Below are 15283 nucleotides of genomic sequence, written 5' to 3'. Positions count from 1 at the left end.
TCTGTCTTTGCAATAGTTCTGACCCTAGCTAGCAAGTAAGATATTTCTGAAAGTGCTCTGCAAAATCCTAGGTCCTTGGTAGTCTCTGATAATGCTTCTGAGAGAGATTATAGTTATTCCAATTTCACAGCCTCAGTAGGTATAAGATGGAGTTGTTCTGGTCCAAAAGAGGATACCTACATCTTCATCCCTAGTTAACACCTCAATGATTATAGCATACAGAGAAGCAATTTGATCCAATGAAGAGGGGAGGTATAAACACATCTGCATATTACAGAATTGCAGAGGCTGGAAGGGACTTCTGGAGATCATCTAGGCCAGCTCTTGCTGAAAGGCAGTGCAGCCTACTGGTGTATCAGCCACTCCTTCCAGCTTCAAGCAAATTTGCTGAGGATGGACTTTATCCCTTCATCCAGGTCACTGAAGAAGATGTTGAACAAGACCAGACCCAGTACTGACCCCTGGGGAACGCCACTAGTTACAGGCTTCGAAGTAGACTCCTTGCCACTGATTACAATTGTCTTCTGAGCTCTGTCAGCCAGCCAGCTCTCAATTTACCTCACTGTCCATTGTCTTTCTCACATGCACACTGTGCTTCTTTGCAATGAATACACCAGCACATACGCTCCTTGCTAGACCCAGCACAGCTATAACTGAGGTCTGTTTTTATTTTCAGAAACATCTGATTGCATTTCAGTTGTGTTATGTAAATAAATTACTTTATGCATTAACACTTCAGTCCTTTTATCACCTACTGTGCTGACCAATTGTTGCCAGTATGATTTTCATTCCGTTTCCTTGCTACTGCCAAGGAAACTCAACCACAGAAGTGGCTGAGATCATCTGGCTTCACACTCAGTCTTTTTATAGCACGGCTCCCTTGTAACATTTCAAAGTTCAGAGCTCCAGTGGCATTCTACTTTTGGTCATCTGTTGTGAGGCTTTCTCTTTTGCAGCTTTCTCTTTTATTGCTGTAAGTGTGCAGCTGTTCTCTATCATGCTGAGCTTAGAAAGAGTTCTACCACAGGTGAGCCATGAGAAGGCATCTGAATAGAGAAGCTCATTTCTTTCTGTACTAAAGCTTGAAACTCTTCAATTATATACACAAGTGGTAACTTAAACTAATAGGAACTGTATGGTGTGAAGGGAGTTTAACTTCTTTCTCTAAGACTGTTGTTCTGTAGATTGTGGGTCCATGAAAGGAAAGATTATTCTGTTTACTGCAAAAAGGGTGGTGTGCTCTGCTGTTGCTTCCTAACAGATCAAACTTTCAAGACTTATTTATTGATTTCAGTTTGATTGTGGCTGGTTAGTTGTTGTCACTTTTGCTTCTTTCTTGCTGTTAGAAATGATTAAAGAAAAGCATAAAACTGCTGAGACTGTCTGTAAACTGCACCAGTGATTTTTTGCCATTTGGGATGGTCACATTTCCAGATATCTTCCTCCTTCCATTTTCCCATCCCCAGACATACCAAGCTCACAGGATGTAAGAAAGCAGGCTGTATGGCTGTTATACACAGCTCATGTATGACAGCTGCGATCAAACCGGGAGTGTGAACTGCAACCTGGAGTTGCTACTGCTGAAGCAAAAAAACAACAACCCCCCCCAGAAAAAAACCCCAAACAAAAAAGAACAAACTTCTTTGGCTGGTGTACCATTCGGTGTAGCTTGGCACATGTAATGTCTGGCTGAATCAGCCCTCTCAGTGTCCTTCGCTTTGGATTGTCCTTTTAACAGGCACAAAGCAGTTAGGATCCTATTCAAATAAAGCCAGTGAAACATGTGACATGCACAGCAATGGTATCCAAGCAAAAACTTGCCATCAGCTGTCTGTAACAGAGTAGGATGGATCTGGAGGCTGACTTCTGGTCTGGAATGTACCTTGCGGTCTAAGCCCTGACGTGCAGATTTGGAGCAGATAGTGTGGCTTTTTAAGATATTGAAGGAAGGAAATCTTATTCAAATAAAGTCAGATTAATATTTTAATAAATCTCCCCTGGATTATTCAATATTGAGTTCAAGGCAGCTTTTATTTTTATTTCATTTATTGATGCATCCATGGATGCATATGGAAAGCCCTCAGTCAAAACGGTAAGGGTGGTATATACGAGAATCCTGCAGCTCCCCAGGCCTCCTCCCAGCCCATCTGTGCTGGTAGACAAGATTAGGGCTTCCAGCTATTTGCCACTACTTTCTGTTGGAGATTATAGCATGCACTGATTTGCGTGTCAATGAGTGAAGCTGCTCTAGAAAAAAGATCACCTTAGCTTAAGCTGTAATCAATTAGACACTGCTCTTTTACTATTTGAACTGATGTTAGTAAAGCCAGGTGATTTTTCTAAAGCAGACCAGGGGCAATCAAGTGAACTGATCTGCCTGTAGCACTCCAAAAACAGTAACTGTCTGGGGAGGGTGACAAACATCTGGAGATGGTCCCCTTTCCTCCCACCACAGCTGGATGCAGAAGTGAAAGTCTCATCTTGGTCTGATAGGCTGTAAGGAGAGAACTGGAAGATGACTGAAAATTCCCTTTAAGAAAACAGAGTCAAAGGTACAAGAGCAATATGATTTTGTGCTGCCTTTTGAAACCACTAAAAATTTAGCTGAAGTGGTGATGGGGCTTACAGCTGAGAAAGTGAAGTAAATGTTAGCAAAATCATGGAGTGAATGAGATTCTCTCTGCTGCTTTGATGCAAGGGTTAGCTTGGATAACGAGTGCTCCCATTAACACCTATAATAATACTAAGCCGCGGCACAACCATGTGCCATAAGGCCACCAGTCCATCCTTGCAGTGCAGCCACACCGTGTAACACCCACTGTGCTCTGCACAGGCAGAGTTACGGCATAGTGTAGTATCCTGTGCTGATCCAAGACCAGTAAGACCAATTATGATGCTAAGTTACAAGGCACATCATTTTGAACTGTACATTTTCTGCTGTTCATTGCTTTCAAGTACACGTGCTTTCCCTTCCCCCCTCCCCCCTCCCTTTCATTGCGGTGCTTTCAGGTTTTGAAACATTTCTGATCAGTTTGTTTGTGATAAAGACTTGTGCTATTCAGGGATCAAAGCAGCCCTCGACAGTCTGAGAAGAAATAACAACAGAAGGGCCAGACCAGAGGGGCTGTACCTCTGCTTATTGCTAAACTAAAGGAGCAGCTGCACACCACAACTCTGCCAGCAAGTAGCTTTAGGACGTGCTTTTAAATCATAAGGAAAAAAACACAGAACTCTGTTAATTTTCTGCCCTGCAACAGTCAGTTTTATTAACTCAGAAGAGAACTGCTTTTACCAAAAGAAAGATATTGGAAAACCCGGTGTATTATTACAATATTCTGCTACTGAATCAATGCTTGTTAATGATACAGAAACTATCACGAGGTCTGTTTTGCTATAGAGATTATTAGCATTGTCAATTTCTTTTACTCCCATATCCTTTTACAATGACTTTTAAACAATCTGCTTCATGAAATGTACCTCTCTGTGTATCAGGTACCATTATTATGGGATTGCAGTGAAAGAAAACTCACAGTATTACGATGTGATGTATTCTAAAAAAGGAGCAGCCTGGGTCAATGAAACAGGAAAAAAAGAAGTGACCAAACAGACAGTGGCATATTCACCACGATCCAAACTGGGAACGTTACTGCCAGAGTTTCCAAATGTCAAAGATCTAAATCTGCCAGCCAGTCTGCCAGAGGAGAAGGTAACGCTTTGGAAATGTTTTCTCAGCTTGTCCTGTATCTTTTTTTCCCTGCTTTGGATGAGAACTTGGTCTGAAATATAAAGACTTTAAATTAGATTAAGTTCAATAATGCTTTGACTTTATTTATGGGGAGCTTCATTGCTTCTTATAATAGTAAGTATCTTCCCTTAGTATAGCAACATATGCTATCAGATGTAGAGCATATCTAAAGCCTACGCACACTCTTCTTTCAAAGTTATATTACATACAGCAGGAAAGGCTTGGATGGTAACTGGTTAAATCACCAAAAACAAGACCCCTGTTTTCTGTTTTAGCAATATGTGAACCCACTTGTTGGCAAACTGAAAAACAAATCCGATCCTTTCTTGTGGGGAGAGGAATTTAATGCATTTCTTATCCTTCTAGGCTGGAAATTAAAAGAATCCTGTCTGCGCCTATGACAAAAGTGCCCTGACTGTTCTTGGCTGAGCTTACTAGTTTTCTGATGCTATTCACATGTGTAGTATCAATGTAAAGTGGACAAAAGACTAGAGTTTTATAGTCCTTTATGTCCTAATTAGGGCCACATTCTCGTCTTTGATCTCACTGAGGTTTTTTGCTCCTCTTACATTTGAAGAATCTCATTGACATAGAAAAATTCATGAATTCAAAGGGAGAATTTACCTTTAAGAAGAAAACTTGTGTTAAAGCTAATCTAACTAGACTCTGATGTCATTATTTTTGCAATTGTGCACAGGTAAGGAAAAATGTACTTTTTTGTGCTCTATATTCTGATAGCTTTTAAAGCAGATTTCTTAAAGTAGAATGATCTTTTGTGTGTCTCCCTCTCATTCTTTTTCAGGTTTCTACCTTTATTATGATGTACAGAACTCACTGTCAGAGGATACTAGACACTGTAATAAGAGCAAACTTTGATGAGGTATGGTTAGAAACTGCAGTTGTAGCTTAATGATACGTAAGGTATGAATGGATCTGAGAGCTTATTTTAAATTTAATATTATAAACGTGGTTTTGTGGTGGCTAATCCTTTTCATGAATAATGAAGAATAGCTATTCTTGAGTACATAGATCATTGATAGCATTAAATCTCACTTATACCACTATGTGAGTTAGAGGAATGAAAGCAGTGGGAATGGTCTTGACTCTCCGTTAGGATTAAGGTGGCAATATCCTCTTACTAGATGTTGATAATCCAGATCTTACACCTCAAGAAGTGTATTCATCACAGCTTTCCTAACTTTTAAGTTTGAACTGAGCTTTGTTTGAAGGAATTCCTCTGAGCGTTCAGCACAAACACAGGTCAGGAGCCGCAGCCAAAATGGTGTTCTCTGCTAATCTGTTAACAGTGTGCATGGAGCTGGGGAGCCTAGAGCCTCCCAGACATCCCAGTAAACATGTACCTAAAGTCTCCAGTTCCTCAGTTGTTTTGCAGTGCAGCCAGGAACACACACTCCTCAACAGTTGCTACGATTCATTAGAAATGGATAAGATTTGTACCTGCTGGATTTCAAGGTGAATCTGAGGGTTTTCTGGTAATGCATGCATACAGTCCTATAACTAGCGGTGAATGGCTACAAACATCAAACATTACTGGACTGCAATGTTTTATATCACATGTGGAGAAATGCTTCTTTTCTAGGAAAGCAAATCTGACTATAGAGATGCTGAGGGCCTCATTCAAATATAACTTGGAAAATCGGAGGAAGTGGGTCTTTTGACTCTGCATTCTGAACTAAAGCAGAGAATTCCTTCCTTTTTTCTATCTCACCCTAATTCTCCCACTCCTCTGATTTAAAGCTGAGACTCTCTTAAGCCATTGCACCAATCTAAGTTCTTCCTTGTAGGAAAACTGTTTCTTCAGTATTATTTTACTTCTTTTCACATTTTCCAATGCGTCTCTCAGATCTTCTCCTATCCACGTTTAAGTGGAAACCCAGGAGCATAAAAAAGTATTTAAATCTGATATACAGATTAGAGAAAAAACCCAAGCCCTTGGCCCTTTCACTCCAAGCCAAAACATGTATTCAGAAGGTTTTGCTGGATCAGTGTCCAAATACTTTCTTCAGAGAAGGATGTTATCTTCTTCCAGGGAATCAGTCAGGATCAATGGTGGAGAAGGGGCTGAACAGTAACAAGATATAAATGACAAATGTTATTTACTGCACCTGGTTGCAGTTACAGGTTGTGTGTAAAAAGGTTATCACATAGAAATGCTGGTGTGCTGACCCCTGCAGAATTGACCATATCGTTCACTTAGTAACACCTGTATTTCCTAAACAACAGTTTTCAGATGCATCTATTTTGTATCTGAAACTTCCTCCCTATTATCTTTTTTGCCCTTCTCCATTCTTTTTCCACTTTCCTTCATTGAAGAAAGAAAGAAGAAATCATTGCAGCTTTTTCTTTAGTCACTGTAACAGCTTTTAAGATCTCCAAAGTGTTTCTTTTCAAAATTGATGCATAATAATTTATTGGCTCTCACCACTGTGTACTATCTTCCTGTCCCTCCCCACACCAAGCCCTAGGTTCATTGCTTTGTATACAGGAGCAGAAAGAAAAAGGTTTGGTATGTGGAAGCCAGGGAGTTACACTCGTGTGATGGAATGTGAAAATACTGTGGTACCCATGGGCCTCTCAGCTGTAGGAACAAAAACATACCCTGGCTCCAGCACAGAATGCCTCCTTGCCCTTTGATTCATTATCTCATTCTGTGCCAGGTTAAGTATAAGCCTCTCTAGTTAAGAAATATACCTCATCTGTGCTGTATATCTAAACAGGATCATTTAAAGAAAAAAGTATGTGTGGCCTTCTGTTATTTTCTCTCACATGTCCCTGCTCCTTCTCACCATTGCAGGTTCAAAGTTTTCTTCTGCACTTTTGGCAAGGGATGCCTCCTCATATGCTGCCTGTACTGGGTTCTTCAACTGTAGTGAATATAGTTGGAGTCTGTGACTCGATTTTGTACAAAGCAATTTCTGGAGTTTTGATGCCAACAGTACTGCAAGCACTACCCGACAGGTCAGTAGAACTGACTGCATTGGCCACTTCTACATAGCTCAGCTGTCTTTATTATGTATCTTCTCTTTGCAAATGGTGCCAGTTCTCGGAAAGCTGCTTGTTTCCACCCGAGTTTAAATCACATACCAGTTCAAAGGAGCTGAACGCTGACATGTTTGTGAAGAAGCATTTTGATTTTATCAACACTTGTGTGGAGAAAAGCGTGACATTTTTTGTGTGATAAAGGATAAGAATTTCTTGTTGGTTTATTAACATCAAGCCGACAGTCACGTCCCAGATTTCAGGGAATATCCAAAATCTGCAGGCTGCAGAATGACACATTCCTCCATTTTCTGTTTCTGACAGTTTCAGACACTTTTTTGCTAATCTGGCATAGCAACATGACACTACTCGGAACAACAGTGACAAAAACTGGCCTGGCTGCTCTGTTTGTAAATAGTCCCTTGCATATTCAAGCACTGCAACCTAAGCATTAGTCTGTGTTTACACTCCTGGAACCCAATTGTTATTCTGCTTGCCAAGAGCAGAAAATATAAAGATCGTACTTGAGAAGTCTCAGACAACTTGGATTAATTTAAATGCTATACTGTGATGAACAGATGCAGGCTTATTTTAGGGTCACTTCATTAATATTAACAAGTATTGGACTTCTTTGTTCCAGTGCTCAGTTTTCTTTGCCAATCCACAAGGTAGAGCTCTCTTTTCTCTTCCTACCTGGAGTACATCTGAGTCCAAGAAATCCCAACCATATAGAACAGAGATCAACATTTCAGAGCAAAAAGTGTAATCACTGAGCGTAGTCAACCTATTCCTCCCTTTGATTTTCCCAATGTAAACATCAGGAAACATCCTTTTTCTAAATATTTATTCATCTTTAGTATTATTTGATGCTTTCATGAGGTTAAATTATTTGTTTAGTTTATTCCTCTAAGAGTTTATTATTGGCTTTATATATTTGGCCTTCAGGATTTTAATGCAGCTCTAATTACAGCAAATGTTTTCGAGATGTCATTCTACGCTCCTAAATTGGTGAGTGCTGTTTGCAGTGTATGACTGCTAAAGTACAGACAAAGTATTTTCTTTTTTCCATGAGAAACTTGTTATAAGCATGGGATTTCCTTGATAAGATATGTACGTTTTTACAGGCTTTGCCCTTCATCCCTCCCTCAGCTCAGCTCCCCCCACCCCCCAAAAAAAAATCTATTTCATTGGAAGGATTAAACAGAACAGCAGTCCTTTTCTCAAGCTGCTTAGTTCTTTCATAGCAAATAAGGAGAGACTTGAGTGTGAATATAGACTTTTGTAATGCATATAAAGGGCCAGATTGTGGCTATTAAGCCATAGCCTGCACTGGAGGGGGTGAAGAAGGGTCTCACTGCAATGGAAGCTCCTGGAGGAAATCTTGCTGACTCAGCCAGAATCCTCTGAGGAACTTCCTGGGAATTAATGTTGGCGGTACAGAGAAAAACACTTTTTAGAGGATGGACAGATACCATCCATCCTCTATCATAGGTGTCCTTGCAAAGCAGATCAGGTCTATGGCAACAGTTATTTTACCACCTCTGTCATCTGCAGTGTGTGTTGGAGTACAAACAGAATGGCTGCCTGACAGAATGAAGTAAAGTTCCTCACATCTTTCCCCTGTCTGTGCATCTTGAGTGCTAGAGTGTGTACATATCTTGAGTGCTAAAGGCAGGAGGCAGGTTTTGCTTTGCCCCTACGTATGGTCTAGAAATTCCTGCCTGTCACAGCCCCCACTCATTGGCTTCAGTCTGGAGCAGGGTTGGTTATTGTTTCACTTACTTGCGTCTGTGTCCATTTATATAAATTTAGGGACAAATGACCTGAAATCCCAGGCTTGAAAAATCACATTTATTTGAAAAAGACGAGATTTTATGTTTTTTATATGTTATGATCTTATCTTAAGCTTAAAAAAAATCATTTGTATGTATCAATACAGCACAGTACAGAGACTTTCATTCTCTGTGGTGTTACATTTTTCTGGAAAGGTTTTCAGGAGTTTTCCTTCATGTCTACAGACCAAAGCACGTTCAGCAACTCTGCATAATAGTGAGGTGTTGACCTATAGTCTTCACATGTTCACAGTCAAAGACTCAGAGTATATGTTCTGATGTATTGATTTCTCTTCTAAGTTTAACACAGGTGATCAGAAAGTTTGCAAAGCAACTGGATGAGTGGCTGAAAGTAGCTCTCCATGACTTGCCAGAAAACCTACGAAATATCAAGTTTGAATGTAAGTATTGCCAAATCTCTCCTATTAATCTGGGAAACATGTAATGTTAATGTTTACAAAGTAATTGAAAGTGAACTGAGAGTTCTTTTAAGATTTAAATACTGACAGCACTGTAAATTTTGCTTTCACTTGCATTCTCCACTTGCTCGTGAGAACTAATTTCATTTAGTGAAATGAGGCACTGCTCGAAGTAAGAAAAATTACTTTTCCTTTCTTGTGAGTTCTGATAAATTAACTTTGTTGATAGTAAGCAAACATTAGGGATGATATTAGGCAAAGAAAATTATTAAACAAACCTTTAGGGTAGCACAATTTGAATACAGCTTGAGGCCCTTGCTCAAAAAAGTGCCAGAGTTAAAAATGAAGGAGATCAAATTACCCTGTCGCCACAGGAAAGGGCACTAGCCCTATTCAGACGTGCTTTGTAGATGCCTGCAGTGCACATCACCTATTGATAAAGCCTGCTTTATTTCACAGCTCTCAATTCTTTGCCTTTCATGAGCACTAAATTCCACACCGCAAAGTTAAAGGGGAAAAAAAAAAAAAAAAAACTAATTTAGGAGAAGGATTAACTATTTTGATCAGCACGGAAAATTGGAAGTATATTTTACAGAGAACACTTTAGGATGTGAATTGGAATAACTCATTTTAGGATTTCGCGTGTTGTTTACAAACTCGTTTTCAAAGTTACAGAAAGTCAGAGCTGAGAACATGCTTTATCACATCTCTGTTCAAAAATATCAAGGATCTGCAAAAATATTCTAGTTCTGCTGGGAGAAAGACGGTGCACTTTCTACTCATTCTTGAACAATGCTCTCTAACTGACTGTGTACAGCACAGAGGGAACTCCTACTCTGTGACTGCATCCAAGGCCCGTTTGGGTAGCTCTGCAGGTCTTTTGTGATTTTATAAGAAAAAAAAATGGAGCCCATCCTAGCACATACATGAGCCTTTGTCATTTCTGCTGTGTTTTCCTCCTAATCAAAAGTTGCGATCAAAGGAATTACTGAATGGAGTAACTGCAAATCTTAGTTGCGTTTGCAGTCCTTAAATTGTATAATTCAGACAAAATATGGTCAATAAAACATTTTAAAATTCCAGTTTCTGAGTACAGAAAGTATCTTAATACAGGATCCAAATAATCTTGGAAAGAGATAAAAAGAGATAGCAAGTACCTCCTGGGCCCTCTTATGCCATAGCACGTTAGTGTGTCATGTAATCACTTTTAGAAACTTTGAGCAAATTTTACCAGAAACTGTTTCAGATTTTAGCTCCTTCCTTAGTCCAGCCGGAAGGCTCCTCCAAAACCTGTTTGCATTGAGACTCAGGAAACTTCTCTAATTTCCTGATAAAATATTGCTGTCATTATGTTTTGCCCACTTGTTCTTGCACCAACATTTTTCTTCCCGTTAAACAGTTGTCTTTATGGTTTTTAGCTCTTTTGTGTATCAAGAGAAAATTTGCCATGCTAAACAAGCAAAGCTCTTCCATTGTCCTCTGCATTTCTCTTGTCCTCTTGTTATTCAAAGCATCTATAAATCATCACTTGTAATATGCCTCTGTAAAACTGATTGAGTATCCAGATTTAAGGTTATAGGTCAAGGCTTAAACTAAGTTAAAACTGTGCTATTCACACAAACATGATGTTGCTACAATTGAATGTAAAAAAATGGATATGTTTTTTCAGCACTGATTTTAATTCAGAATTTTCAGAAATAAAGGATCTTATTTATTTAACACTGTATGTAAGTAAATATCTCCTCTTTCCTACAGTATCCAGAAGATTCTCACAAATACTCCGGCGACAGACGTCACTGAATCATCTCTGCCAAGTATATATTTCAGTTACCTGAATTAGCCAAATGCCATTTTTACTGACTTGTAAAATAATTCATTAAATTGACAAGCTGGACTTTACTCAAAGAGGAAGAGTTCATGTTAGCAGTTTCTTCCCACCGTTTACTATGACCATCTTTACAAAATCAAGAACTAATCAACAAAAATACTTTGCTAGAGGGCTGGAAGCCACTGATCATTAAATTAAGCAGAAAACTTTCCTGAAACAAATTTAGGATTTGATTTGATGAACTAACTCATTACCATGACATAAGCGATGGATGATCCATTGGTTTCAGTGCAGCTTGAATCAGGACTATTACTGAGACAGAATAATTAATATACGTCTGACAAAAGCTTCCAAGTTTAATTGCGTATTATAAATGAAAATTAAATTAGTTAAAAACAAAAGGGTTGAACCACTTGGGTTTTAAATGAAAATATTTTTACAACCATAGCAAGGGAATGTAAGAAAATCACCCCAAAGAGTTTGCTTTCACCAGTTACTTTAGGTGACAATTACATAACAAAAATTAATGAGACTATACGTAGCACAAAATTGGGGAGGATGCACTGAATTATTTGGGGTTTCACATATATATTGGAGCAGATAGTTTGCTTTCCTTATCAGTTTTAAAGCTCTACATTTGAAAGGATATCCAGCACCCCAGGGTAGCCAGCAGAACCCTGCGTCAGCCAGCCAGGAGGCAGATCTTATAGAGAGGCAAATGATTTTCAGCTTTTTCTTGTGGCTGAAGGAAGAATAGGAGTCTTCACAGTGTGGGAGAGGGTGATTTGCAAACCCTTGTAGGGTTCCTTGGGTTTTGGCTTCATTTTTGCTATTGCTTTTGGTTTTGACCTCAAGCAAACTGAAAAACCAATGGAGCTGTTTTAATTTGAAGAGTCCAGATTTAGAGTTGCTTATTTGGGTTTGGGTGTGAGTGAGAGCAAAATATTTGCTGTTGATTGAACAAGGCAAACTGATTTCAAAGTTCCCTGTGGCAAGAGAGCCCTGTAACTTACATAACGTATCAGTTTGGTGGGTAGGGTTGAATGAGGAGAATCAATTTAGTGAGCCTAGCTAAGGAAGCGGAAAAGGGGATAAAGGTTATTTTTTAACCAAATAAACCATGAACTAATGAATAAATTGGATTGGATTACAGGCGTCAAGAACGGTGATCCACAGTGCAGACATCACTTTTCAAATGCTAGAGGACTGGAGGAACGTGGATCTGAATAGCATTACCAAACAAACCCTCTATACTATGGAGGACTCACGGGAGGAGCACAGAAAACTCATCATACAATGTAAGAGATGAACCCTCAAATAAAGCCAGGTGAACCTTGGTTTCTTGTTGGAAAAAAAAGAACATCAGTGAAAGTAATGTTTTTGCAGCCATTCATTTACTTAAGATAAATAAGGAGACACGTCTCAAAACATCAGGCAAATCTTTTTCAAGGTCTTGCATTATAAGGCATAGATCTTGGCACTCCTTCATTACAGACTTTCTTTCTAGTATCTAGAAAAAACAGTGGCACAGAACATGTACCAGAATTGAGGGTTGGTGTTTGTTTTTTTTTTTGCTATGAACATGAGCAAAGTAAACCTATACATTGGCCACTGGCACTAATTAAGTCAGTCTACCCTGCTGTAAAATGGTGGGGGAATTGAACTTTTGAACTCTTTTGCCCCCAAATGGCTGTGTACTTGAGTCCCTTGGAAATTTTATTTGTAAATAGCTCCATTTTACATGGTATTTTCTTAAACAAAGGAATCTGATGGGATGAAGCTTTTACCCTGAACTTTTATGAATAAATAAATGTACTGTATTAAGCAAGTTAATTGACTAATTTAGATTCTTTGTAATGCAGTGAAAGGCCTGAACTGAAAACTGGCTTTGGAGATGCTGGTAAATTGGTTTCATAGTCAAAGATCTTATTTTGCATTTATAAAAATGAATTTGCCTTGTCAAGCAAATGTGCCTGTAACCTTAGGTTTAACCCTGAGCACACTGAGTTTGTTCCTCCGAGGCACTGGAAATGACTATCTTTGTCACTGGCGTCATTTGTAACTTCAGTTCCCTTCAAACCCACCTGTTGTATTGATCTCACTCCTTAGGATCAGTCGTGTCTCTAATGACCAGCTTTAATGGGGATCTACCTGGGTACTACTTGTGGGAGCCCTGCATGGGTACATTTGCTAGTGGGGTGATTCTTTCAGTGTGTGGCAAGAAAGTGGAAGGGAGATACATCCACTTGTACAATGGGCCCTGCAAAGTTGACCTCAGCTCTTCTCTCAAACCCATCTTGTCTCACTATGCCGACACTAAAAGTCTTCTTTCTAGGAATGGGTCTTATATCCTCTGCTACCTTTCCAGTGTGCTGTGCTTTGTATTCTTACCTGTCCTGAACCCTTGATTCACTTCTTTACATGGGGCTCTTCCATTCTTAAGAGTCTGAAACTTGACATAGCAACAGGGGAAGTAGTACACAGTGAGAATGGAGTATAGAAGCTTGGTACATTTTTCTGCCATCTGTTATGTACTCAGTATCTACCCAGCATCCACCCACTAACCAAAATGTAATGAATTCTCAAAGTTATAATCCCTATTAGCAGCAATAGTTTTGGCTCTCATTCAGAAAATTCTCACTGTTTAGGAAATACTGTTATATGTATGCTGAATATTTACAAACTTAATGTCATCAAATCAAATGGAATTTTCTTGAATGCAGATGGATTTGAACAGTCACTTTTCCACATTGTAGGTCCATATACTTTAATAAGCAAAAACAAAAGCTATCAGACATGATAATTTAATATATATGTTCAGCGTGTGGTGGGATTCCACAGAGATGTCAAATATATAGAGAGCTTGTTCCAAATCTTAGAACTTTTCCTCTCATTGTCGATGTATTTTCTACTTGACCAAAGAGCATCTCGAAGGTTACACTTTCTGTGATTCATCACATGCAAAAGGGCCTGCTTGCACGTTCTTGACATAAGGAACCAAGAATGTACAATTTTCAGCTATTCCCTCTCAGATAAAAAAAAAAGTAATAATAATAAAAGTTCATGAGCCTTTAAGTAAAGTTAGAGAGAAACATTGTAAAATCATTGGGTAGATGAGAAGCTATTTGTTGCTCAGGTACAGTGGCTGCCTTTGACCTGGTTTCTTCTTTATTCCCCTTGTTCTCAGATCCCATTGAAGTGTTTTTAACAGTCAGTAAAGGCTAAGTAATTACGTTTCCCAAACAGCAGTTTGCAGGTTGCAGTGCTTCACTATTGCAATGCTCTTGCATTGCCAAAGCAGGCAACTGATTTTTCTACTGTTGCTCCCCTCATTGCACAGCATGGGAATTACTGCATCTGTTGGCAGTTTCTGCCCAGCCAAATACTCAGATAAGAAGACAACATTTGGATGTCTCTGAGATCTTATCCTGAATAAAGAGAGGCTGGGCATTCAGTAGAACAACAAAACAAGATAAAGGCAGCCCAAACAGCATTATTTCCCTTCTTCTATGACTAAGGTTTCTGACCATCCAGCCTTTGCAAGTGTAAGTTAAACAAAGTTTTAATCAGGTGCAGCGCAAATGCTTTCCTGCTTATCTTGCTGATTCATCATGGGATGCTATTGCTCCATTTAGACCAATGAGCTCCTTCTTTGCTTTAATCTCAAACAGTCTCCCTGGCTCACTTCTCTAGCTATCACCTCTAAACTTTGTCTCCTCCACCTCCCCCACTATCTGCCTCCTATGGTGGGAATTTCTTAACCCTTGTTATTTGCAATTAAGCATAAATGGAAATGCACAGCACATTGAGATCATCCTGTGACACAGCAGGTAGAAAGTATCTTTCTTCTTGATTTACTGGGCCTTTTATTTTAGCTGGGTTGAAGAACAGTTTCTTAAGGCATCACAGCTCATGATTCTTTGCCTTTTAGCCATTGATTCTCATTAATAAACTGGAGACTTGCAGTTTTAAGAGCTGCAGTTTAATTACTTGATTGTTGTTTACTTTCTGTACTGAAGTATGAATTTGCTAACTTTGGGGAGGTTAAAAAGTATTTGTGTTGCTTTTTAAACTCTTCCTCATAGCATTTGTAAATTGGTAGCAATTTGTTTTGAAGAAGTAGAAGTTTATGGAACTTCTTTGTGTGCGTCTGGCATTGCAAACAGATGATTTGCAGCAGTTAAATAACGTTTTTGCAACTAAAGCATTATACAGATGAGAGCACTATCAACAATACTCATCCACTTGATGCTTAAAAGATTCCTTATGCGTTTCTAAATCAATTTCATGCATGACCTTTTTTCATCAGCAGGGTCAAGGCCTAGCTTCACACTCTTGGTAGCAAACACCATAAATGTTTCACTTCCGGGCACCACAGACAGCTGAAGGTTAAATCAAAAGAAGAAATTTAAACAATAGGTCCTGATTTGCTCACACTTAAATGCCATTTCCAATAACT

At 39.1% G+C, this 15283-nt stretch overlaps 1 protein-coding gene across 5 annotated transcripts in view; it reads left to right on the top strand.

The window, feature by feature from the left end:
- Positions 1–15283, top strand: part of RFX4 (regulatory factor X4) — an 86936-nt gene that overhangs the window by 41502 nt on the left and 30151 nt on the right. For all 5 annotated transcript variants that reach the window (XM_072335896.1, XM_072335903.1, XM_072335880.1 and 2 more), the window contains 6 exons: positions 3493–3706; positions 4548–4625; positions 6561–6724; positions 8878–8978; positions 10752–10810; positions 11978–12122. In XM_072335896.1, coding sequence (XP_072191997.1) covers positions 3493–3706; positions 4548–4625; positions 6561–6724; positions 8878–8978; positions 10752–10810; positions 11978–12122 — 761 coding nt within the window. The remainder of the gene's footprint in view (positions 1–3492; positions 3707–4547; positions 4626–6560; positions 6725–8877; positions 8979–10751; positions 10811–11977; positions 12123–15283) is intronic.

This window comes from Excalfactoria chinensis, chromosome 1, assembly GCF_039878825.1.
Source record: "Excalfactoria chinensis isolate bCotChi1 chromosome 1, bCotChi1.hap2, whole genome shotgun sequence".
NCBI classification, from domain to species: domain Eukaryota; kingdom Metazoa; phylum Chordata; class Aves; order Galliformes; family Phasianidae; genus Excalfactoria; species Excalfactoria chinensis.
This window is presented reverse-complemented; position numbering and strand designations above follow the sequence as displayed.